This window comes from Harmonia axyridis, chromosome 1 (assembly GCF_914767665.1).
Source record: "Harmonia axyridis chromosome 1, icHarAxyr1.1, whole genome shotgun sequence".
In the NCBI taxonomy this organism is placed as follows: Eukaryota; Metazoa; Arthropoda; class Insecta; order Coleoptera; family Coccinellidae; genus Harmonia; species Harmonia axyridis.
The window spans coordinates 2,449,232-2,477,033 of record NC_059501.1 but is presented as its reverse complement, the minus strand read 5'-3'; the positions used below and the strand labels follow the sequence as shown (position 1 = coordinate 2,477,033).

The window sequence follows — 27,802 nt, the reverse complement described above, 5'->3', positions numbered from 1 at the left end:
TAGCGCGTGTTACAGAATTGAAGTGGCAGTGGGCAGGACACGTGGCTCGACAGGACAAATCGAGATAGACATATAAAGTAACACACTGGCGACCAAGAACGACGAAACGCAGTGTAGGTAGACTTGCAGAATGATGGCTTGATGATATAAAGCAGTATGCGGGAAATAGATTGTTTCAGAAAGCTCAGGACAGGACAGCATGGAGGAACATGAAAGAGGCGCCTACATCCAGGAGTGGATAAGGGAAGGCTGACGAAGAAAAAGAAGAAGAAGATGTCGAAACACCGTTACATCCAGAAAAACTGACTGTTTGGTGCGCTTTATGGGCTGGTGGAATCATTGGTCCGTACCTTGACCATTTGGAAGACAACATTCGCTGTATTATTGTCGATATACGGCCACAAATGTTGGAAAAAGTCATCGAAAATTGGATGTCCAGATTGGACTACATCCGAGCCACCCGTGGCGGTCATATGCCAGAAATCATATTTAAAATGTAATGCCACAAGATTATCTTGCGAGTAAATGAAATTCATGTCAATCGAATAATCCATCGTTGTTTTATTGCAATTTAAAGTTCCATAGCTCTAAAAAAAAACACTCTTTACATTCTCGAACTCTACCAAAAACTTTTACAACTTCGTGTTCAACTGACTGACTTTTTCCGTCAGAATAAGAAAATAAATTCATGCAATTTTCTGATTACACTCCTTCTTGCTGAATTATCTGTGTGATTATAGCCGAAAATTACACAAATATTTTAGCAGAATGATCACCTGCTCTCCCTTGGAAAACACGCCCAAAAATTGCGTAGAAAATTATAAAAGTTTAACGAGTCTTCTTGATGAAGGATATTTAATATAAATCAAATAATTTGACAACTTTGTGTCTAATCCTTCACAATAATATATCTGTATGATATATTCAGCGTATTGCGTAGAAAATATTTGTCCCCAAAGTGGGTTGGACTTCGAAATCCATCACTTTCACGTTGAATTATTCACCAAAGATACACCCCGGGAGAAAATCCTGATTTGACGAGAAAACTTGTTGAATCCCAGTATAATACCAGTGGGATTGTAAAAAGTTATCTCGAATAAATTTCAATTAAGCGTTCTTTCCCCAGTTCAAGCACTTTCCATGTTGAAATAATATCAACAGTTTAATTAAACACTTGTCTTATCTTTCCCTTAATGAATTCCCTCGAAGGGATTACCATTTTTTTCCTTTCTCCCGCTCATTCGCCAACTGAGGCAGCTTCACTCAGTTTATGATTTTCATTATCCCCATATAACCTTACTTTAGTGAAGAGTACGAAGGAATCTGGGTCAGTGCAGTAATTTGAAACCGTCATCATTTTCATTTCTTGCGGCAATATCGTTAGTTTAACGATATTATAACTGGAAGTATGGCTGGCTTCATTTGATGAGCTGTGACAAAAAAATACCTGTTGATTTGTTTCTTTTCGACCTGAAAATTCATATAAAGGGTGTTTTTTTAGAGCTATAGAACTTCAAATTGGATTATTCAATTGACATGAATTTTATTTATCCGCAAGATAATCTTGTGGCATTACATTTTAAATATGATTACTGGCATATGACCGCCACGGCTGGCTCGGATGTAGTCCAATCTGAACGTCCAATTTTCGATGACTTTTTCCAACATTTGTGGCCGTATATCGGCAATAACACGCAGAATGTTGTCTTTCAAATGGTCAACGGTTTGTGGCTTATCCGCATAGACCAATGAATTTACATAGCCCCACAGAAAGTAGTCTAGCGGTGTTAAATCACAACATCTTGGAGGCCAATTCACAGTTCCAAAACGTGAAATAAGGTGGTCACCAAACGTGTCTTTCAATAAATCGATTGTGGCACGAGCTGTGTGACATGTTGCGCCGTCTTGTTGGAACCACAGCTCTTTGACATCATGGTTGTTCAGATCAGGAATGAAAAAGTTAGTAATCATGGTTCTATACCGATCACCATTGACTGTAACGTTCTGGCCATCATCGTTTTTGAATAAGTACGGACCAATGATTCCACCAGCATATAAAGCGCACCAAACAGTCAGTTTTTCTGGATGTAACGGTGTTTGACATACACTTGAGGATTAGCTTCACTCCAAATGCGGCAGTTTTGTTTGTTGACGTAGCCATTCAACCAGAAATGCGCTTCATCGCTAAACAAAATAAAATGGACGTAGTGCGCGATACGTATTCCGCACGGAACCATTATTTTCGAAATAAAATTGCACTATTTGCAAGCGTTGTTCAGGCGTGAGTCTATTCATGATGAATTGCCAAACCAAACTGAGAATAAATCAGTAGACAGCTGTTAAATCGGTCGCCATCTTGGACAGTTATGCCAACTTAAAGTTATATACCTCGAAAAAAAGCAGAATTATATATCCATTAATGATTCTCGAAATCCATTGAAATTCTCTGAATCATTAAATTTATATGCTACACTATTTCTAATTCCGTGTAAGTATTCGTTTCCATTGTTATCATTTTTCATTTCTCTCATGTTATTCTACAAATTCAGATAAAGCCGCACTAACCAAGGTTATTTTTTTACATACCTACTTCCGCGTAATGAAGTCTCATACGGCATATCATTCTCACTCTCTCAAGCTTGCGAAATTTGAGGAGTCGTATATTTCCATGTTATCCTCCGAAGCGTTCGAAGTTTGATGAGCCATATATTTGCTTGTTATTCTACGGAGTCTCAGAAGTTTGGTAAGTTAGTCGTGATTCTCCAAACTCTGCGACATGTCCCAATCCATGTGATTTATATGTTACCATCCGTCTGTGGCTTCAGGTTGACTTTGCAAAATATCAATCATATTTGATTGTGATTTTGTACTGTCAGAAAAATATGACAATCGGAAAATCTCTTTTTTCACGCATCTTTCCAAATTGAAGGGTTTCTCCAGAAGAGGTTTCATTATGATATGAAAAAAACGAGTATATTACAAGGAAAATCAATGGGTGTCTATTTCAATGTAAATAGGAAGGTATGTCGTTAATGATGGAAAGCGATATCAGCCAAATGGCAGCTACGGCAAAAGTGGCAGCACCATGTCCTTTTTATGAAATTTTCCATGACTCTTCACACATTTGCTGCTTTATGTCTTCGCTAACTTACCACCACGTGAATGCTCAGTTCAAAACGAAATTATAAATTTTTCCAATTTTCATTAGATTTTCACATAATTTCTTTAAACAATATTCTACATTGTAACGGGTGTTTTTTTCCGAGGTATATAACTTTAAGTTGGCATTACTGTTCGAGATGGCGACCGATTCAACAGCTGTCAAGTGTTTTATTCTCAGTTTGGTTTGGCAATTCATCATGAATAGACTCACGCCTGAACAACGCTTGCAAATAGTGCAATTTTATTTCGAAAATAACGGTTCTGTGCGGAATACGTATCGCGCACTACGTCCATTAGCGATGAAGCGCACTTCTGGTTGAATGGCTACGTCAACAAACAAAACTACCGCATTTGGAGTGAAGCTAATCCTCAAGTGTATGTCGAAACACCGTTACATCCAGAAAAACTGACTGTTTGGTGCGCTTTATGGGCTGGTGGAATCATTGGTCCGTACTTCTTCAAAAACGATGATGGTCAGAACGTTACAGTCAATGGTGATCGGTATAGAGCCATGATTACTAACTTTTTCTTTCCTGAATTGAACAACCATGATGTCCAGAAGCTGTGGTTCCAACAAGACGGCCCAAAATGTCACACAGCTCGTACCACAATCGATTTATTGAAAGACAGGTTTGGTGACCGCCTAATTTCACATTTTGGACCTGTGAATTGGCCTCCAAGATCTTGTGATTTAACACCGCTAGACTACTTTCTGTGGGGCTATGTGAAGTCATTGGTCTATGCGGATAAGCCACAAACCCTTGACCATTTGGAAGACAACATTCGCTGTGTTATTGCCGATATACGGCCACAAATGTTGGAAAAAGTCATCGAAAATTGGACGTCCAGATTGGACTACATCCGAGCCAGCCGTGGCGGTCATATGCCAGAAATCATATTTAAAATGTAATGCCACAAGATTATCTTGCGGATAAATAAAATTCATGTCAATCGAATAATCCATCGTTGTTTTATTACAATTTAAAGTTCTATAGCTCTAAAAAAAACACCCTCTAGAATGACACTATTTTTAATTTGCGAATGAAAAGAATGTTGGTTTTTCGCGAAAGAATTTGTGATATGTTCATTCGACATAACACTGATATTCTTGGAAAAAACCTACAAAAAGTCATTACAAAATACAAAAGAATTAAAACAATAATTTAGTAAAAAAATAATTGACCGTCGTACAGTGCTGCCCTCTTTCTATATGCTTCGTGAAGAGAAAGAAGATAAAGCGAATGTACAACTTCGTACACCGTATAAAGTTTGGTCATGGCAGGAGCGCTAGAGAGGAATTGAATGGCTACCTAATATTTGACTGATACGCGGAAAGCCACTTGGTGGTTATCCCTTTTAAGGATTTGTGGAGCATTGCCATCGACCTCATCTTTCACGGGACCCCAAAGAAAAAAGTCTAAAGGTGTTAAATTATAAGATCTCGGTGGCCATTTGTGATCACCTCTTCGAGAAATAACACAACCAGGTAAGTTCTCCTATAAACTTGCGATTGTTTCGTTTCTTGTTGAAAATAAACGTCTTCTACATCAAAATCTTTCAAATCTGGCCATAAAAAATCATTAATCATAGCTCGCAAAATAAAACATTTCTTATGTAAGAAACATTTTTTTTCCCAATCCGCGCATTTTTTCCGCGTCTGCCCCTCTCCCATCGGGGCCAGTCCGTCCCTCCATCCCAGACATTAGAAGAAACATGATTATTATCATGTTAGGCAGGCGCACATTTAGTTCAGTTATGGGGCGTTCACAGTCGCTGTGGGTTATTGATTTATGCGAGTCCGATGGGATAACTTCCGCTCGCTCTTTCACTCGGTTCCCCTTTGTTTACCTTAACGGGTCTCTTTCTCGTCCCCAAGCGGGATTGCTTGCTCCGAATCCGATCCCTTCAATAATAATAATCGGATGATTTCTGGAATGGGCGACGGGAATCGCGAAGTTGTCGAAGTAGAGATGCATCTCTGTCTCGCTGGAAGAGAGCTTCGATGCGGGGCAGTAATTGGCATGACTGGAAGGGTAAATGACTGTTTGAAAAAAGTTTGGAAAACATTTTGGAACCGGAAATCCAACAACTGATTTTGAAAGTTTTTAATTCGGTGATTTCAAGAACGTTACAATTTTTTTTCTATCAGCTTAAGTTTTTGAGATACAGTCGAAATAGAGATGCATCTCTGTCTCGCTGGAAGAGATCCTCGATGGAAGACTGTAATTGGCATGACTGGAAGGGTAAATAACTGGTGATGGTAGAATAAAACATGCAACGAAGATCGTCTTTCGAATGTCTGAAGGTTAAGTGATACTTGACGGTCTTTGTGGGATAGCATATTCGCCAGTTACACAGGCCATCAATGATTTTGAATGTTTTTAATTCGCTGATTTCAAGAACCACGCAATCATCTTCAGTTTTTGAGATACAAATTGATTGATTCAAGCTTTGACACTAGCTCGAAGAGTCGAAGTAGAGATGCATCTCTGTCTCGTTAGAAGAGGTCCTCGATGGAAGGCTGTAATTGGCATGACTGGAAGGGTAAATAACGAGAGATGGTGGAAGAAAACATGCAAAGAAGACGGTCTTTTGGATGTCTGAAGGAAGGTGAAACTTGACGGACTTTGGGGGATAACATATCCTTCAGTTACACAGGCCAACAAGATGGGAAGAAGAAGGTGGTACCGGAAATCAAACAACTGATTTTGAAAGTTTTTAATTCGCTGGTTTCTTCACAATTTTTTTCTATCAGTTTTAGTTTTTCAGATACAGATTGATTGATTCAAGTTCTGATACTAGCTTGAAGAGTCGAAGTAGAGATGCATCTCTGTCTCGCTGGAAGAGAGCCTTGATGCGAGGCTGTAATTGGCATGACTGAAAGGGTAAATAACGGGAGATAGTGGAAGAAAACATCCAAAGAAGACGGTCTTTTCGATGTCTGAAGGAAGGTGTAACTTGACGGACTTTGGGGGATAACATATCCTTCAGTTACACAGGCCAACAAAATTGGAAAAAAATTAGTACCGGAAATCCAACAACTAATTTTGAAAGTTTTACAAATTAGCTGATTTCAAGAACGTCATAATGCGTTTTCTTTAGTTTTTGAGAAACAGATTGATTGATTCAAGCTTTGATACTAGCTCGAAGAGTCGAAGTAGAGATGCATCTCCGTTTCTCTGGAAGAGATTCTCGATGAGAGGCTTTAATTGGCATGACTGAGTGAATAAGGGGTAAATAACAGGAGATGGGTAGAAAAAACATGCAACGAAGACTTTGGAATGTCAGAATTTAAGGTGAGGAGATCTTGACGGACGTCAGATGGTTCTAAAACCACAACGGGGACTGGCATCACATGTTCAATATTGTTAGACCACTGTCTAAGTTTCTTTCAGGCAAAGATACTCGCAATAGAAATATGAATGGAATTTGACCTAGTAAGAAACTATCAGATATGTGCCGAAGAGAACTCAATGAAATAGGCAAAAATAAAAAGTTCTTTTCAGTCTGGGTTCCCGGTCACTCGGAAATTAGAGGGAATGAAGAGACCAATAAACTTACCAGTAAAGAAGCACAAACTCCTTTAATCGACCCGGAAGCTTTCTGTGGTATAAGCACGTTTACCTACAAGAAATAGTTCCAGGAGATGAAAAAACCGAAAGAGAAACACTCTGGTGGAAGCCTCCTGGTTAGGATCATTCCAAAAGTTTCTTAGAAACTTTGACTCTGTGAGATTCAAGAATTATCTGTATCTTAGCAAGAATATACTACACCTCCTCACTGGAATCCCCACATGGCATTGTGTCCTTAGAAAACACCTCATGAGGATGGATCTAGCAGCAAATGACGAGTGCCTCGCCATCACTAACCAAAATTTGCTTTGGTCAAGAAACATGTTGAAATGAGGAAGTAGCCTTCTTGAAGTCAACCCAGATACTGGAGTTCATTAGAACTCTGGAACTGAAGGGTGAGATGTAGATCTTCTAATGGCGAGATAGCTCTGATGGGAGGTACAATAGACCATTAGGTCGCAGTGCAAAGGAACCTCCTTAATTAAATCTAATCTTCACCATATTTGTAGTGAATTGTAGTTTTACTTGTCAAATGTCAACAGATGATAGCTTCAAAAGTAACAGCTTCCCAGATAGCTAACTATTCAAAACCAAACCTCTCATTGGTAAACCCTCTATAAGGACATATTGTTGCATTTTTCCGAATCCCAAACAAATTACCATCAACTGCGGCCGGTCCTCTCCAAACAGATCCTCCTCCTTTGTCAACAAGACATCGAATACCTCTATATCAAACACCCCGCATTCTCTGACACCCCGTCCTGTCACCGACCGTCACCCCCTCCACACCCCTAGAGTCTCGATTGTTATTAAAATTCGTTTCCGTCGTCTACCTTGAGAGGGAGCCTCGCAAACAATCCTCGGAGTCAGACGTCCTGACTCCTCTGAAATGTTTAGATAACTGTTCAGTCAGTTCGTTCGCAGCCGTTTGAAGCAGGAATCTTTGTCTTGGGCCTCATTGTCGCAGAGAATGCGGATTCAAATTCAAATAACTAAATTATAAAGGGTAATGCATTGTGTTGATTAAGTTGTAGGCGTCTGCCTGAAGGGGGCGTCCCTGGTCCTTATGTTAATTCCTGCCGGGGCTCTTGCAGGAGGATTTTCGTCTATTTGATGGTGACGTCGGGTCCGGGGGGGGGGTGGGTATAAATTGAACTTTTTCGGCTTCGACGACCGCCCCGAAGGGTTGGGATGAAGTCGTTGGTTTGCTGTTGATTTTTACTGATAAGAAGAGTTGTGGAGTTTCCGAGTGTTTTAGTGAGTTAGATTGCTTGGGAACGATGAAAAATTATTCCAGAAAGGCACTGATACCAGGTCAGGAGATTTTAGGTGATAGATAAATCATTGTTAAACATTTTCCACAGATTATAATGTTCGAGATTAATATTTCGAACAGCTCGCTAACTGGGAAGCTGTCACTTTCGAAGCTGCAATCTTATGGCTTTTGACAATCAAAAACTGAGCCAATACTAAAAATGAAACAATTCACTCTTCAACAACTCATTGGAATTGTTAAAGTTCACTATAAAAATGGTGAGTGCAGACTAAACCACAGGTGAAGCACCTTCTCGGCCGGCAATAGTAAAACTGGTGAAAAAATGTGTGCTGTTGGAACAAGTTATTATTATTATGCCGTAGGGGAGCAACTCATAATAGATAATTCTCTGCCAATCCCACAAAACATACAGCCTTCCTGGCCGTCAATTCTAGCTTGGTCGCCGTTTCCACCGGCTCACTATGTTTTGACCACGACCGTTTTCGTTTGACGTTTTCGTATGTGATCCACTTTTTATCACCAGTCAGCAATCGATTCAAAAATGGGTCGATTTTGTTGCGATTCAACAGTGATTCGCTGATGGATATTCGGTCCATGAGGTTTTTTCGCGTTAACACGTGTAGTACCCATACATCTAGCTTCTTCTTGAGACCATCCTTATGCTAATGGTTCTGAACGGTTTTAGTGCAATCTTTAGCTCTTAGGCAATTCAAAACCGTGCTTACATGACTATCGCACTCGACAATGTCCATGATTTTATCGACATTTTTGACAATTGGCCTTTCAGTGTGTGGTGCGTCTTTGTCATCAAAATTGCCGAAACCAACATTGCGCGTGATTGATACCATAAACAGTACAGGACCATAATAGTAATTTACGTAACAAGTCCGGAAAATAGGGTTTTTTTGGACGAATAGACAAAATTCCAGGACGAGCGTAAGCGAGTCCTGGAAGTCTGTGAGTCCAAAAAAACCATTTTCGGGCGTGTTGCGTACAATATTTTTTCGGCAACCATGTAAAATAACACTATCGCTGCTGCTTTCCATATTTTATTGCGATTGCGATCAAAAAACATGCAAATTTTTGACAACTAATTTCATATGAACTGTCAGCCGTTATCTCGGTTGCTATGGATTCTATGATCCTTTTCCGGCCTAGTCCGGGAAGTACGTACTTTCCGGACTATGCCGGGAAATGCTACTTTCTCAGAGAAAAAGCGTCCAGAAAGTGAGCACTTCCCGGACGGTTGCCGAAAAACATTATTTACATCGTCAGCCGCCTAAGTCGAATTTATGCCTCTATCGAAGAAAAACGATAAATATTTCCCGTTGCTAGTGTCCATCTCAAACTAAACTGAGTCAACCAATCACAAAACAGTCAGGAAAGTTTTCTCAGTACGAAATCTTACAATGACCTCATTAAACACAGTGGCGACAATTCGTTCAAATTGAGCCTAAAAATAGCGAATAGAACCATAAAACTTAAAAATACAATTGACTGAACTGACACACGTCAAAATCAAAATTATTGAGCCTGATAGTATTTTTCGTGTCAAATAGGCAATACAATTGAAATAGGAAAAATAAAACCTATGACAAACAAACTAAAATACCACAAAGTCAGAGACTGTCGAAGAAAAACAAGAAAGATTAACGCAGATTGCGAAAATTGCAAAGAAAAAGCACCCCAAGAAGTACATCTATTAACCAGACTATGGATCTCATATCTATCTCACCCCATCAAACACTGCTTCAATCTTCTCTTGAACATACCCAAACTTGAAAGCTTTATATTGTTCGGCAAGTAGTTGAAGAACCGATTGTAAATAAAACAAATTTGTTCAACTGAAGAATACCTACTACAGTGACTTAATAAAATGGGCTATATTGAATAAATCCCAAAAATCAGGTAAACGAAGGATGTAAACAAAGAGCCGCCATATTTAGGCTCAGCCAATCAAAACGAGACCACGCGTGTCGCCACTGTGGTTTATTAAGTCACTATACAAAATCTCATCTTTCTTCGCCATCTAATGAAACCCGATCGGACTTATACAACGCGATATACAAATAACCAAAGTCATCCATAGGAAAAATAATGGATTTTTTTTCCTACACCTAATACCCATATGAAGATCTGGGGTTTCCAAGGCCGCATGAGAAAGAGCTCAAAAGCTCCTGACTTCGCACCAACGCTTTCCCAATTTTTTTTAATCATTTAACATCTCCGCAACACATCGTCCATCGGGAACCTCACATAAAACCCCCCATTACTGCACTCCAAAAACCTCCCAACGACTAGCATATTCCCACCGTAAGAACTCCGGGGCGAATAACACACTTTTCTTCCTCCGGTAACGATCATCGTCCGACACGTTCAGCATCCCCCAAACAGGGCCCGATCTGTTGTCCTGTAAATAATCAGCGGGCGTCTTGAGAGGCTCGTTCGAAGAGAGAGGGATCCTTTAATTTTTCAGCGAAATTTTCCCCCGAACTCCTCGGAGTCGAGTGCTTCTGTGGGAGATGGTGGGGAGGAGGGGGTAAAACTGCCGTTCGGCATATTTTCACGAGCTCGTGGGTCCCCCGGACTTGGAGGAGATTGTGAAAGTTTCTATTATTAAAATATCCACCTTGTTATTTTCGCTCCTCGAGGTAGGAGGAGGGTGAAAGGGAGATGAGTGGGATCGTATTTTTGCTCTTCGATAAGGGTGTGCGGGGGTGGGTGGAATTTTAAATGATGACGGTGGTGATAAGAAGAAAAGAGAAGATTTCATATAGCGATTCAGTCTTTCCTCTATCTATACAATTTTTACTTCCCAAGTTACTAGGCGTTAAGGTTTACCCAGGAAAAAGAAGAATTCCTTTATGGTTCAACTGCTTACTCGCATCATGCTCTCGCCTCTATCGAGTGCTTCCATAATAATTAGTATTCTTTTGTATTATTACAATTACGATTATATTCAGTGTATGTGTTCTCTCGCTTAACGAGGCAAATTGAACAAGTTAAAATCATTATCGTATTTTCCTTCATCCACAATCAACATTAAACAGTCCTTCGAACAAGAAGCAACAGTTTTGGTACTTCGAGCCAGAAGAAACAACATTTCAGTCCTTCAAATACAATGGGCGTCTGTACAAGGTCTTTTCGTCGAGGTATGGCTGATGCGAATCGAACTAAACAGTCGCAGGCGATCGTTATCGAACGCAATTAAGATATTTGAGCCGAGCATTGAAAGACAAACGGACGCAATAGAGTTAAAGACATGATAAAGTGATTTTACATCATGACAATTCTCGACCCCATGTTGCGAAAGTGGTACGACAGTTAGAAACATTGAAATGGGAAGTCCTACATTTTTTTCCATTTTCATTATTAATTATAATAGTTATAAGACCTCAGCCTATAGGATATATTTCGATAAATAAACAAATAAATAATAATATTCCGTCTCTACAACACGACCATATGGACATAATACATGACCATATGGACATAATACATTAAACTATAGTGACTTAATTAAACATAGTGGCGACAATTCGTTCAAAGTGTGCCTAAAAATGGAGGATTGGGATATAGAACCAGAAACCTTAAGAAAACAATTCACTGAACTGAACTGACACACGTCAAAATCAAAATTATTGGGCCTAATAGTATTCGATTGTATCGATTGTATATAGAACAAATTTATTTGAATGAAGAATATTACAGTGACTGAATAAAATGGGCCTTACATTTTGAATATATCCCAAAATTCAGGGGAAAGGAAAATATAAACAAAAAGCCGACATATTAAGCCTCAGCCAATCAAAAATGAGACCACAAGTGCCGCCCCTGTGGTTTATTGAGTCACTGTACATTCAACGTAACTGCGACTCCCTCTAGCGGATTTCCCCTAAAACTTCGAAAGTAGGTACATCTCAAACACAAACGTCTCCCAATATTCCACAATCTGCCACCTCGAAACGACTTTTTATCGATTTTCAACTCCCGTTCGCGGCTCAAAAAGCGCACCATCGCCTACTACGGAAAATTTCAATTTGAGCGCCGATAATTAGTTAGCAACTTACTATCCCCGATTATTAACTTCTCGAGTCGGTGCACCGTATCAAAACGCCCAACAAAGCCGTAGAAATAAGCGTCTGTCCGTCGCACACTACGTTTATTAAAGTTCTGGGGCGGGTGCCCCTGGGGGGGCCGAAGGGGTGGGTAAAGTTGCTCGTATCTCTTCTTTCGATGGAATTAGAAGTTTAATTGCCCTACGATTCCGGAATTTGGGGATATCGATCCGGGATAGGTCCCGGTTACGTTGAATCAATTACGCTGATGAGTTGTACGATGGGATTTCCACTTCTTCTGGGGTCTTTTTTTTTTCTTGTTGGGATATATGAAGAGGGGTTATATTTAGAGATGATTTGGATTTGGGGGGTTCTTTCGTGGTTCTGAATGGCGTGGATTCTGAAAGGATGGCTTTCTCGTCGGACGTAAGTTAATGTATTTCTTGTAATGGGGTTCTGAATAGAAAAGACGGATGAGAAAATTAAAGGGAATCTGTGATGAAGTAGGGGGGATTTGGACATGTTTTTATGATGATAACGTTGATTAAAAAGAGTCAAAAATTTAAAAATCGATATCATGTCTGTTTTATGTACGATGGACCTTCCATTTCTTGTACTATTTTTTTTTTCATGTTGGAATATATGGAGAGGGCGCAACATGTGACACAGCTCGTGCCACAATCGATTTATTGAAAGACACGATTGGTGACCGCCTAATTTCACGTTTAGGACCTGTGAATTGGCCTCCAAGATTTTGTGATTTAACAACGCTAGACTACTTTCTGTGGGGCTATGTAAAGTCATTGGTCTATGCGGATAAGCCACAAACCCTTGACCATTTGGAAGACAACATTCGCCGTGTTATTGCCGATATACGGCCACAAATGTTGGAAAAAGTCATCGAAAATTGGACGTCCAGATTGGACTACATCCGAGCCAGCCGTGGCTGTCATATACCAGAAATCATATTTAAAATGTAATGCCACAAGATTATCTTGCGGATAAATAAAATTCATGTCAATCGAATAATCCATCGTTGTTTTATTGCAATTTGAAGTTCTATAGCTCTAAAAAAACACCCTTTACTATAACACAACGTAAAATGTAAAAAAAAATCCCAGAACCACTCGAAAGGTTCAATAACACAAATAAAAGAAAAAGACAAAAAGACCTCTCCAGACCAAGTCCTCGCGCTCTTTGATCAGATTCAAATTGTTTTTGCGGTATCCACATCTTATTCAATCTTCGAAACGCTCTCGCCGAAACTACATCATATTGGCCCTTTCGCGGTGAAATGGCTGTTTCATTCGATCAGCGAGAGGAAAATGCAGTAAATAGCATGCCGCGGCGAAGCACGTTCGCCGCCTACGATATTGGAGAGGCGAATAGTCAAGTGGAAAAACAACGGCGAAATGAAATTTCCATGTTTCGAACGCAGCGGATCGGATCTGTTGTTGTCGGCACGCCTCATCAACTTTTCCAAACTACACACTCTCTCTCTCGGGAAAATATGTTGTTTCACCTTCGCTTCAGATTTGCTATCGACTACAAGGCGGGTTTTGTAACAGGAACGTATGCTTTTGTAACGTCAAGATGATGGTATATCGTAATACTATAAAGTTATTGGCGCATTCGCCAAAAAAAGAATTGAGATTTGAACGCAGCGCATCCACCATTTCGAATAATACAAGATCGATATGAAAGTTCCATTAGTGTGACGTCACACACCGCCATTTTTGGTTTTCCTGTCAGTGTTCGGAATCCAAACAAATAAATTGTCATTCAAATTAGTACGGTGTCGTTGAAGGAATTGGCTTATTTTCCTAAATAAGAGTATTTGAAGAACGCTTTCAGTATTGATTGATAGATAGAAGGAACGAGGTTAATACCAGTAAGTTTGAATCCTATATCATTCTCCAGATTTTGTAAAAAGCCGTGTTTATTAGTTGAATTTCAAGTTCGAACTTAATGGCATTAATCTCGTGCCTTCTGTCTATCAATTAATATTGAAATCGTTCCTTAAATAATCTTATTTATCAAAATAAGCCAATTTTTTCAACTACAACGTACTAATTTGAATGACAATTTGTTTGTTTGGATTCCAAACACTGACAGGAGAACTAAAAAGTCTTGAATTTTCCTAGTCCGTGCGCATGCCTTAATAAGAACTAACAAGGGAGTGCATAAACGCCACTGAATTTTTAGGTTTAGTTCTTAATTCATAGTTCTTAGTCCTTAGTTCTTAGTCCTTAGTTCTTAGGTACGGTGCATAAATCCACCGTAACACTAGCAGGCCAACAGTTGACTAAGAACTAAGGGCTCAGGTAAAATATAGAAGTGCACGTGCGCCGCATGGAATTTCAATATTAACGAGTATATCATTTTATGTTCTTTATTCGTGTATATCGATGAAAAGTATTATGTGTATTTGAAAAAATCAAATTTAATTTTTTCACAATAAATATCAACGTCAAACATCAAAGTATAGAACAAATAGAAAGTAGTTCGAGCACGTGCGCATGCCTTAACTAAGAACTAACAAGAGAGTGCATAAACGCCACTGAATTCTTAGGTTTAGTTCTTAGTTCATAGTTCTTAGTCCTCAGTTCTTAGGTACGGTGCATAAATCCACCATTAAAGAGTTATTGAACTGTCAAATTTCACTCATGAGATGAACATCACCCTGTATATCCCAAACGCACATAGGCGATTGAAACCTCTAGATACGAGTCCTCCATGATCACCTTCAGTCATGGTATCCGTTTGTCGCATTCTTCCCGGGACTAAGCATATATTTAGTTATTTTACGTTATATGACGTTCGAGGGCACAATTGTCTCATAAAACAAGTGACTCAAAAGCCCCTGACTTCAATTCAGTGCTTTCCCCATTTTAATATCATGCATAAAAGATATCTAGAATAATAACTCCAAGAGTAAAACTAGCCACAATGTAAGTTCCATAATGAAGTCGTAACTTGTCAGCATTGTTTGAAGAAGTTAGTTATTTATTCAAGCCGACAATTCCACAGGATCCCAGCGAACTCAATAACGCTTTTGTTCAGCGCATCCGCCAAAAACTCTAACAGCGTTCTATTAGAATTCTCCTCGGCGCATCCGCCATTTTCGGTCGAAGAAAACTCTTGTATTCACAATTTAGGACAAACCATCCCTGTTCGCCCGAAATACCGGGGTCGGAGCATCCCTTCCGGAGAAACATCCACATTATCTCAATATCGAATAGCCGGCATTCCCCGCGCAACCTCCCTCCGTGCAAAGAAGCGCATTTTTCGAATTTAATATTCGGATAACTGAAATATATTAAGGAGAATTTCTCATTGTAGGAGACTGCCCTATATTAGTGCCGTCCCGAGATTGCTTTACCGCCCGCCCGCGAAATTCTGACATTCCCAAATTAAATTAAAGCCAGGTATTAGTCCGTCGTAATATTTTTACAGCGGCGGGCATAGCAGTGGGGGAGAGGGGGCAGGTTAACGATGCCGTTTAACGCCCTAATAGAAAAATATTGGCGGCAATAATTCTCGGCCGTGGTGTTTAGGAGGGGGGGGTCGCAGGAAGACGCCCGGGCGTTGGGGATTAGAAGGGAAGACGAACGGCCGCGCGCTTATGCTAAATGGCTTGTTGGCGGGTATTTGGGAAAAGGGGGTCCAGAGATTATTCGACAGATTTTTCAAACCCTCCTAAATCATTTAAAGATGTTTAGAGCACATGAAAAGTGATTATTTTCAGTTTCCATAAATATTCCTCAGAAAAAAAATTAGGGAAGCACTGAAGTGAAGTCAGGAGATATTCGGCGCTGGATATATCTACGAGGCGTGTATTTAAAGTAAGGTCTTCATTTATTTTTTTCACATCACAGTTTTGTACATTGCTGTAAAGCTTGAAATCTAAGCTATTTTTCTACTTATTCGCCAGTCGCTTCGATGAGCTTCCTCATTCGTACGACAAACTTTTGTATCCCCTTCTCGAACCACGATCCCGCCGCCTCGCGCAAAAACGAAATGACCGCTTCATGCACTTCTTCATCGTTCGCAAACTTCATTCCTCCTAGATGAATGAATAGAGTCACTACTGCACAAATCTTCGAGTTTTTCGGCCAACTCATTGAGAGTCAACCTGCGATCTTTCAGCACAAGCGCCTCAACTTTCCGCACTGTTTCGTCCGAGTGTGACGGCCTGCCGCTGCGCTCCTCGTCGTGAACGTTTAGTCAGCCAGCAGAAAATTCTCTACACCATTTTCGAATGTTTTTCATGTCCATACAATTCTCACCATACACTTCTTCCAATTGACGATGAATTTCTATAGGTGAAGTTTTTTTTTAGTGCAAAAACTTAATGACTGAACGTAACTCGTACCTGGCGGGAGCAACAACCGGCACTTCCACCGACCACCAGGTGTCGATTGGTGGAGGGGGGCCTAACGTATACAACAGTGTTGCCGGATTTCATCTAGCGTAACTTGCGGCGATACAATGGCCTTGGAGACCTTACTTTAAATACACGCCTCGTATATTAAGTTACGTTAGTACAATTGGCCCATGAATAAAGAAAACTCATTTAACGTCAGTGAAATTTTTTTTTCGACATGCTGCTATTAGTCCAGTCAATGTGTGATTTTCACATGAAAGTTTTGAGGTAGTTTTGATTTCTCCAATTGAATATGTTTTTTTGTGGTGCTGAATCCGAATCTATGGTTTGCCACCATAATTTCGTGACGGAACATTAAAAAAAAGGGAAAAAATACGAAAAATTGCATTTTTTGGCGGTTTTGGCATATTATTCGGAAAATATCGATTTTTGTGAATGAACTTCCTTTACAAAAATAAAGTATATAAAATTTCCTATAAATTTTTCTTCATTATGTTTTACTGTCCGATAACCGTTCTGGCTCAAAATTCAGTTGAAAATTTGTGTATCTGTCTTGGCAAAAACCCACTTTTTGGAGTAGTGTTGATTTTTTCGATTTGATATTTTTTTGGGGGTGCTGATTCTGAATCTGAAGTTTACCATCAAAATTCCGTGACGGAACGTTGAATAAAATTAAAAAAACGTAAAAATTTAATTTTTTCGGTTTTTTGCATATAACACGAAAAATATCAATTTTTCGTAAATGGCCTTAGCATACAAACACAAAATAGTTCCTACAAATTTCTTTCACTAGGGTTTTTTCTCCGATGAACCGTTCTGATTCAAACGATAGTTGAATTAATACTAGCGTATTTCATCTGTCTACAAAAACCAACTTTTTCCACTCTAAAACTTCAATTTATTATTAATGGTATGCCTTCTACTCGATGAGTTCCTTTTCCAATATAATCCTGATGGGTTTAAACTATAAAGCCATCATCAGTTCAAAAAAAAAGCATTTTCAAAATTAATTTTTTGAAATTTAGTTTATTTCTTTGTATTCATTTCTATAAATTTATGGAGCAAATAATGCCACCTAGTATTTATACAATAGAGTACTCAAGGGAAATTTTTGGATAGAAAAGTCATCGACAAAAATTGATATTTTTCGAGTTATACGCAAAAAACGCCAAAAAATAAAATTTGTCACCTTTTTTCTACTTTTTCGATGTTTCACCTCGAAACTTCAGTAGAAAACCTCAGATTTGGATTCAGCACCCCAAGAAAAAAATAAAATCATATCATATCCAAAAGAAACATAAGAAATCAAAACTACTTCAAAAAGTGGGTGTTGAAAAGAGGGATAAAACACCCCAATTCCCAAATATCGTTTGAGCCAGAACAGTTTATCAGAAAAAAAAAATTGATAAAAGAAATTAGTAAGAAGCATAAGTTTCCTCGAAATATTATGTTTCACCCAGGGTCAAAAGAAATATTACGATTGAATTTGACATTATTTATTGTGATTCATTTTCTCTTCAACATCCGTCATGTTTTCGAATCCGATTTCCATTATCGCATTCCACTTAGAGTGAATCAATTGGTCGGATCTGAATATTCGCAATTCATATTGTGCTAGATGCGGTCCTGTCGGTTAAGCCGCTCTACCACGCAGACCTGTGAAAACGTTTTCGATTCTGTATTCTGTAATCGTATTCTGTGATCCGCATGACATTTCTTTGAGCATGCCGGACAAATACTACTGCGTCGATTCAGTTTCTAAAGCATTAGAAAGAGACTGTAAAGTGTAATTGTTTGATTTCGTCCTGGAAGTGGTAAATCTGCAGACTCAAACAAAAGTGGAGTGGTTGTTGTCGATAATTATCTTCGTACAAAATACACGTGAGTAAATCATTGAAATATAGCGTCCAACGTTGTTGCGAATTCTTCGACACAAGCTCGTTTCGAAGGTTATGTTTGATCTAGTCGAATTTTTAGCATTTGCAATTTCAGCATTTTTGTTAACTTGTTTTCGCTAAGGTAATCTGAATAGAAACTTACCTAGCACCACGTGTTTCAAGGATTTCTTAAGGCATTACTGAATATATGTTTGTTTCATATTTATTATTGCGCCATTTTCAGCCTATGTATAGCATGAACCTTTGTTTGAATGTTTATTTCTTTTTCAGATCACAACTACAATTCCTATCCCTTTGCCCTGACCTTTGCTCAATAACTCAAAATGGATTTGGATATGCCGCATAAAGATGAACCCAATGTCACACTCACCATTCGACTTATTATGCAAGGAAAGGTAAGAAAATGCTTTGTTTGTTACATCAAACCTTGTTTCACATGCTTGTAATAATTGATTAAACACTGACTTATAGTTCCTCTCGAAGCCTAGCAATGTATTTGTATATCGGGTGTCCCAAGGTGAGTGGCCTATTAGATTATTATGGAAACTATTGATGGTAAAGATTTCAAATTTTGTGGATAGATATTTGGCCATGTAAGGTATATTTTTAAAATAATTTCACATTTCCAGTGTTGCCGGATGTACGACAATTTGGCAACAACTTTGTTATTTTGAATGGGACATCCGGTATTTCTATTTTTTTTATGATACTCCATAAAATATTAAATCTATTCACTCTTACTTTTTCATCCCTATCTTTAACGGTTTTTGAGTTATTAATTATTTTTCGAAATTTTAGATCAAATTGGCGTATTACGAAAGTGTCTCTAGTTCGCTCAATATTTGAGATTTAAGTCAGAAATTTTGCGAGTCGTTAGATATTGATCTGATCTGTGTCACTGCTTCTGAATTATGGTCGTCAATAATACAGGACGGACCAAAAACAATCATCATTTGCCAAGTTACAAAATTGTAAAAAAGTCTATTTTTTCAAATTAGACACCTAGTATATTTTTCAATTTTTGGAATCAGTACAACACACTCTACAATTTTCCTTTTCACGTCCCTATACCTATCTCAACTGGATTCCGAGTTATATGCGTTATATGTATATATCTTTCTTGAGCCATTATTTATAGAAAAACCTCGGAACAAAACACCTGTTAGGCAATAATTGTTTATTTTGACATTTATGGATTGAACTGATTCATTGATATATCGATCTATGAACGACATAGAGAAAATAACAATACAAAAGAAATTAACGCTTATTGAATCAATGTGAGTTCTAATAAACGCATATAACTCGGAGTCCAGTTGAGATAGGTATAGGGACGTGAATAGAAAAATTGTAGAGTGTGTTGTACTGATTCCAAAAATTGAAAAATATACTAGATGTCTAATTTGAAAAAATAGACTTTTTACAATTTTGTAACTTGGCAAATGATGATTTTTTTTGGTCCGTCCTGTATTATTGACGACCATAATTCAAATGCAGTGACACAGATCAGATCAATATCTAACGACTTGCAAAATTTCTGACTTAAATCTCAAATATTGAGCGAACTAGAGTCATTTTCTTAATACGCCAATTTGATCTAAAATTTCGAAAAATAATTAATAACTCAAAAACCGTTGAAGATAGGGATGAAAAAATAAGAGTGAATAGATTTAATATTTTATGGAGTATCATAAAAAAAATAGAAATACCGGATGTCCCATTCAAAATAACAAAGTTGTTGCCAAATTGTCGTTCATCCGGCAACACTGGAAATGTGAATGTATTTTAAAAATGTACCTTATATGGCCAAATATCTATCTACAAAATTTGAAATCTTTACCATCAATAGTTTCCATTATAATCTAATAGGCCACTCACCTTGGGACACCCGATATACTAGTGAAATATTCTTTTCTTAATGAAATAAATACATATTTCCTTCTTCGAGATACATAACGAATTTAAAATAAATCATAGTGTATTCCACTTGTAAATATAGTTTGAACGATACAAATTATGGTAAATGTATAATAATAATCATTGAAATGATTGTGAAAAATGTAGTTTTTCAATGTAAATATTTTTCTGCAATGCTTTGAGTACTATGAAAAAGAATTTCAATGCCCTTTCAAATGCTTCAGATCTCAATCGTAAGTCGTAATATCACTTTCATTGGCATTATAACAATTTAATATAGATATAGGAAAACTACCAAATTTAATCGTAGGTCAATGTATCCATACCTTTTCTACGTTATTACTAATCTTCAAAGTAAATATAAAAATATTTTGATTGTTAGTATGAATTATATGAATATAAAAATTAACAATTAGATCTCCCGATGAGAAAAATTATTTTCTCACATTTATTAAATGATTGATGTTTAGTGTTATTTTTAATATTGACATTGTGAGCCTTGTCACTATTTTATCTTGAAATTCAGTAGTACCCTTACAAAGGGTTATTCTAGTTTTATGAAGAAGTTAATTATTTAATATGATAACTCAAAAAAAAATCATTTCATCATTAATAATAATTAAGACCCTTTCTTACTTATTGCTATAAAGTCTTGGCAACGATACGTCTTCATAGAGTAGATATTTAATGAGCGGAACAGAGATAAAATCCTATTATTTGAATAAAGGGAGTAGATGCAGACATTTAAATAATTCCTTTTCAACATTTCTTTGAGGGAAGAGGGGTGCTAGAAGGAGTGCTCAAAAATGATTCAGTCTAAATTACCTGAAAGTATTTTGTAGGAAATGATAATGATGTATTCTCATATTTTGCCATGTATTCATAGTGATATCATAGTATTGTAATTTGATGATACCATGCAACGGCGTTATTCTAAATAAAAATAGAATCTTAGAAATGAGGGACTCAAACATATAACCCAATTTCTCAAAAATGCTCCACTTAGATGATATTATGACTGTATTCATTTAGAAGTCATTAGGTACTCTAATTTAGGGGAATCGAAAGATCTCGAAAAGGGTATGTTGAACTTGGTTCATTTATTTCATGCATTCAATTAAAAATAGGGTGTTCCATAAGAAAAATAATTTTCTTTTTCATCATTTACAATTTTTTGGGTACATCCTGTGTATTTCCAAACAATTAGATATGTAGCTCTGACGGAGTTATAGAGTAATGAATATAGATAGGTGGAGTATACATAATTTTTACATGTCCCCCAACATGTTTAGATTAGGTTGTCGGATTGTGATATAAAGGGTGTTTTGTTTTACAGCTATAGAACTTTAAATTGCAATAAAACAACGATGGATTATTCGATTGACATGAATTTTATTTATCCGCAAGATAATCTTGTGGCATTACATTTTAAATATGATTTCTGGCATATGACCGCCACGACTGGCTCGGATATAGTCCAATCTGGACGTCCAATTTTCGATGACTTTTTCTAACATTTGTGGCCGTATATCGGCAATAACACGGCTAATGTTGTCTTCCAAATGGTCAAGGGTTTGTGGCTTATCCGCATAGACCAATGACTTTACATAACCCCACAGAAAATAGTCTAGCGGTGTTAAATCACAAGATCTTGGAGGCCAATTCACAGGTCCAAAACGTGAAATTAGGCGGTCACCAAACGCGTCTTTCAATAAATCGATTGTGGCACGAGCTGTGTGACATGTTGCGCCGTCTTGTTGGAACCACAGCTCCTGGACATCATGGTACTGTTCAATTCAGGAATGAAAAAGTTAGTAATCATGGCTCTATATCGATCACCATTGACCGTAACGTTCTGGCCATCATCGTTTTTGAAGAAGTACGGACCAATGATTCCACCAGCCCATAAAGCGCACCAAACAGTCAGTTTTTCTAGATGTAACGGTGTTTCGACCTACACTTGAGGATTAGCTTCACTTCAAATGCGGCAGTTTTGTTTGTTGACGTAGCCATTCAACCAGAAGTGCGCTTCATCGCTAATGAACGTAGTGCGCGATACGTATTCCGCACAGAACCATTATTTTCGAAATGAAATTGCACTATTTGCAAGCGTTGTTCAGGCGTGAGTCTATTAATGATGAATTGCCAAACCAAACTGAGAATAAATCTCTTGACAGCTGTTAAATCGGTCGCCATCTTGAACAGTAATGCGCACTTAAAGTTATATACCTCGAAAAAAACACCCGATATTTTCAAATTCACAATTTTACAATATCGGTATGAATGTATGTTATATTGAATGAAATATATTCATTTGAGTGATTCCCGATTAAATATGCAAATTTGAATATTTGGAATCCGATATTTTTCCTAGTTGTCGAATTTATGATAAGCAGAATATTTATTATTTTCTGTATCTACCTGCTGAAAAGCAAGGTTTGGCAACTTTTGCTCTCCTAGTGTCATCGGTTGTTTCACGTCGTTTGGCGCGCTTGAAGTTTGTTTTCTGAATTTCTGATATATTTAGGTATTTATTTCAATATATTTTGAGTCAATATGAAACGTTGATTCACTATAGGACATAAGAAGTGCGTTCTTTGTGGAGAAACTCGCGAATTGAGTGAAATATCGTATCACTGATATGTTTTCATTTCCGCGCGCTCTATCTCAAATTTGATAGTTCATATTGGGGACAAAATTTGCTTACTGAAAATTACATATGCTTCCTCTAACTATGTTTATTACTCTCTGAGGATAACAGTATCGAAAAAAAAATTAAATATCAGCGCTAACCGCAACAGGGCTTCACGTCAACGGCTGAACACCCTGTATTATGATTTAATTCGAACGATTTACGAGACAACAAACGTACAATAAAGATCTCCTTAAATATCGTCTATAACTCGCCGAGAGCGCTTCCGAGCAGATAAATCGTGTAACGTTTTCTTGGATCTCGACCAAGTCTCTTAAAATTCCTCCGGGTCGTTTTCCGTTTCGCGCGCGTTACACGCCGATGACAAATGCGAATCGACATCCGATTTCGTCATTTCTTACATTCGGCCGTCTTGTTCATTATCGGGACAATGTCGGTCTGCCAATTAAGAACGGTTTAATTATAGATCGATCCGAGTCGGCTGGGACGGCGGCAACACGCGTTTGCCAAAACGTTCCAGATCGGCCGGAAAAACGAGCCGTTTATCTGACACCTTCCCCGAGGAGGATCGACGGAGGATAGGCGCATCGAAACAGACGCGATTTTTTTCAATCAAATTGTAACTGGCAAATTCCTTAGATCGTTTTAAGAAAAAGAAAACCTATAAATATGGGCCCTTAAACGCTTTGTTTACGAAATAAAGGGTGTTTTTTTAGAGCTATAGAACTTTAAATTGCAATAAAACAACGATGGATTATTCGATTGACATGAATTTTATTTATCCGCAAGATAATCTTGTGGCATTACATTTTAAATATGATTTCTGGCATATGACCGCCACGGCTGGCTCGGATGTAGTCCAATCTGGACGTCCAATTTTCGATTACTTTTTCCAACATTTGTGGCCGTATATCGGCAATAACACGGCAAATGTTGTCTTCCAAATGGTCAAGGGTTTGTGGCTTATCCGCATAGACCAATGACTTTACATAGTCCCACAGAAAGTAGTCTAGCGGTGTTAAATCACGAGATCTTGGTCCAAAACGTGAAATTAGGCGGTCACCAAAAGTGTCTTTCAATAAATCGATTGTTGCACGAGCTGTGGGACATGTTGCGAACCACAGCTCCTGGACATTATGGTTGTTCAATTCAGGAATGAAAAAGTTAGTACTCATGGCTCTATACCGATCACCATTGATTGCAACGTTCTGGCCATCATCGTTTTTGAAGAAGTACGGACCAATGATTCCACCAGCCCATAAACCGCACCAAACAGTCAGTTTTTCTGGATGTAACGGTGTTTCGACATACACTTGAGGATTAGCTTCACTCCAAATGCGGCAGTTTTGTTTGTTGACGTAGCCATTCAACCAGAAGTGCGCTTCATCGCTAAACAAAATTGAATGGACGTAGTGCGCGATACGTATTCCGCACAGAACCATTATTTTCGAAATAAAATTGCACTATTTGCAAGCGTTGTTCAGGCCCGAGTCTATTTTTGATGAATTGCCAAACCAAACTGAGAATAAATTACTTGACAGCTGTTAAATCGGTCGCCATCTTGAACAGAAATGCCAACTTGAAGTTATATACCTCGAAAAAAAAAAACACCCGTTAGTAGAAACAAGCTTTGTATTCCAGATCATGTCTCCCTGTCATCAAAAATCGACCTGTCTGAGCGTTTTCACAAATTCTAATTCTTTGTTGAGTTATTGAGGGTGGACACTCTTATAGCAACGTTGCCAAGCCGACGTAAAAATCCCCAAGTCCCCGGAAATCTCTACCGTTTCACCCTTCTCGCATTTTCCATGGGGGAAAACCTGTGGGTTTTCCCTCAATCAGCGTAACCGAATTCGGGGATCGACTTATGAACACGACGACGGCTGTAACATAATTATACAAACAGGGTTAAGCCAGTAAGGTTTCTTGAAAAGATATTTTAATCCCATAACATAAGTAGCGGTGTAACGACGATACACACGGCCGACTACTTTTCTCTTCTAATTTCGCGAGCGTGGGGGCGGCGGGGGATGGCGAACCGCCGCCGAGACGCGGGAACGGGTTGTCGCCCGCGGCCCGCCCTCCAGGACCGTAACGGGCCGCGTTTCCTACCCCGCGGGCCATCTTCAGGACGCCCGTCTTCGGTTGTTATTGGCTTCGGAGAGAGAGACGAAATTTCGGGTTTTCGGGCAGGAAATGAAGCGGGGTCTTTTCAGAGAGAGGAGATTGAATAAATAACGAGTCCTTTCGTTCTGGTCGATAGATAACGAGCGCAGGGCACGGTTTTCGGCCCTATTATGGCTTGAAAAATGCTCGCATTCGCGATTATTCCGGGATTTCCAATGGATTACATAATGCCAATTTTGTATGCATATTTTCCATCGAGAACTTTGACGTATTGTCGAATGTCACCGTGACTTGACATAGCCTTCAAACTTTCGTATAATATATTTCTATGATATGGAAAACTGTCATTACTTCTTCATACAAAATCATTCTCTGAAGTTTGTGGCACTTATTCACCAATACTCTGTATAATTTTTATATGATTATCGTCATTAAGCATTCACATCACTTGAAAAGACCATATCTTAGTGACAAACACGAGAATTTTTGGCGCAGACGACCTGGGTTCTGGTCCTCCGTGTTCGATAAATTTTTTTCATTTTGTCAAACGGTTTTACTCAGGAAAATTATAGAACATAGTGTGAAATTCGACGTGCTTTTCCACAACAACTTCGGCACAATACAGGGTGTTTCTGAATTGGATATACAAAGGAAAGATATTTTTTGATAATTCTAAGAGAAAAAAGATTATATACATAGGCGTACAACTTTGCTTCCGCCGTTTTTTTTTCCGAAATTCGAGGCTTCACTGTAAAAAACTGGTTATACATTTATGATTCAAAGTATGGTCCATCGCTAGCCACTACTTTCCCTATCTTTCGGGCAGCGTACGAAACCCGCTTTGAAAAAACTGGTCATCTTTTGAAGTGATCCAATTTTTTACTTCTTCATAAGACCGAAAGTGCTGGTCAGTCAGGCCGTGTGCCATTGGTCGAAACAAGTCTTAGGCCGGGGGAGCAACGTCTGGAGAATACGGTGGGTGGGGTAGGACTACCCATTTCAACGTTTCCAAATATGTCTTGATCACTTTCGCAACAAGGGGTTGAGCATTGTCATGCTGTAAAATCACTTAATCATGTCTCTCGTTGTATTGCTGCCGTTTGTCTTTCAATGCTCGGCTCAAACGTATTAATTGCTTTCGATAACGATCGCCCGAGATTGTTTGAGTCGATTTTAACAACTCATAATACACTACGTCGAGCCGGCCCCACCAAATAATGAGCATGACCTTGGAACCCTGAATATTCGGTTCGGCCGTCGACGTGGAAGCATGGCCGGGATATCCCCATGAGTTGCTGTGCTTGGGATTATCGTTATGAACCCATTTTTTGTCTCCAGTCACAATGCGAAGCAGAAATCCTTCCGTCTTTGCTTTGCAAGCAGTTGTTCACAAGCAAACAAATGCCGTTCGACATCTATCAACTTCAACTCTTACAGCACCCAATTTACTTGTTTTTTAATCATTTCCAGTATTTTCAGTCATTTTGAAATGGCTTGTTGCGTCACTCCCATTGATCCTTCCAATTCTTACTGCGTTTGACACGAGTCTTGATCAAGTCATTACTTGATCAAGAATTGGAGATGCAGAATGAACCGATGAACACCCGTTACAAGAAAATTGAAATTCATGATTTCTCTATGATCACCATCGTTATTTTGGAATGTTGCCAAACATATCTCCTGTTTCGCTAGACATCGGAAATTATCAAACAGTGCAATCGGTAGAAATTATAAGCAATGTTTATTTTTTGAATGGAGCAATTGACCCTGAAAAGTGAACTGAAAATTTCATTGATAATCAAAAAAAATTTCCTCGATCGATTCCAAAAGTTTATTATTAAAAATAATAAACCAACAGACAGATCCGAAACGTCTGGAGCAACGAGATTATTCACTCGTGGAAATACCCAAAACACCGTCGGAAATAGCAGCGCGCTGCACGGTTATCTGCGAAAAATGTCGCCTGCAAGCACGCGTCGCGAATTTCTCTCTAGGAAGTCTCTCCCGTCTATTTTTAAGCGGCCGGACGGTCGGGCCCCCCAAGTGTAAGGGTACTCGTGCACCGGATACTCTCGATTTGAGTCACACCACGCTGGATAAGAGATGATGATCCTGGATTTGTCTGGTTACTGGTCGTAAATTTCCAATTGTTTATTCGTTTCGTGAGGTTGGTAACATGTTACTCGATAAGTCAAGAGTCTGACGCATATGTGGCTCCGCCAATGACACTGACACTTTTTTTTCTGGTTTGTTCTTAGTTTCAAAAGGTGCGTGTCCAAATTCTGGATCATGAGTTGAGTCTGGAGCTCAGAGTAATAAACATAGATAGAGGGAGCATTATATCATTTTCAGTAAGCAAATTTTGTCCCCAACATGAACTATCAAATTTGACATGAAGCGCGCGGAAATGAAAACGTATCAGTGATACGCTATTTCACTCAATTCGCCAGTTTCTTCACAAAGAACGCACTTCTTATGTCCCATAGTGAATCAACGTTTCATATCAACTGAAAATATATTGAAATAAATACCTAAATATATTAAAAATTCAGAAAACAAGCTCCAAGCGCGCCAAACGACGTGAAACAACAGATGACACTAGCAGAGCAATAGTTGCCAAATCTGAATTTCAGCAGGTAGATACAGAAAATAATTAATATTCTGCTCGTTATGAAATTGACAATTAGGAAAAATATCGGATTCCAAATATTCAAATTTGCATTTTTAATCGGAAATCACTCAATTAAATATA

At 38.5% G+C, this 27,802-nt stretch overlaps 1 protein-coding gene across 9 annotated transcripts in view; it reads left to right on the top strand.

Moving 5' to 3' along the window:
* Positions 1-27,802, top strand: part of LOC123671604 (poly(rC)-binding protein 3) — a 154,309-nt gene that overhangs the window by 96,399 nt on the left and 30,108 nt on the right. For 5 of the 9 annotated variants that reach the window (XM_045605570.1, XM_045605568.1, XM_045605567.1 and 2 more), the window contains exons 1-2: positions 18,177-18,336; positions 18,624-18,748. In XM_045605570.1, the coding sequence (XP_045461526.1) occupies positions 18,677-18,748 (72 nt within the window). In that variant the 5' untranslated portion in view covers positions 18,177-18,336; positions 18,624-18,676. The other 4 variants (XM_045605569.1, XM_045605563.1, XM_045605564.1 and 1 more) reach the window with 3 other exon arrangements.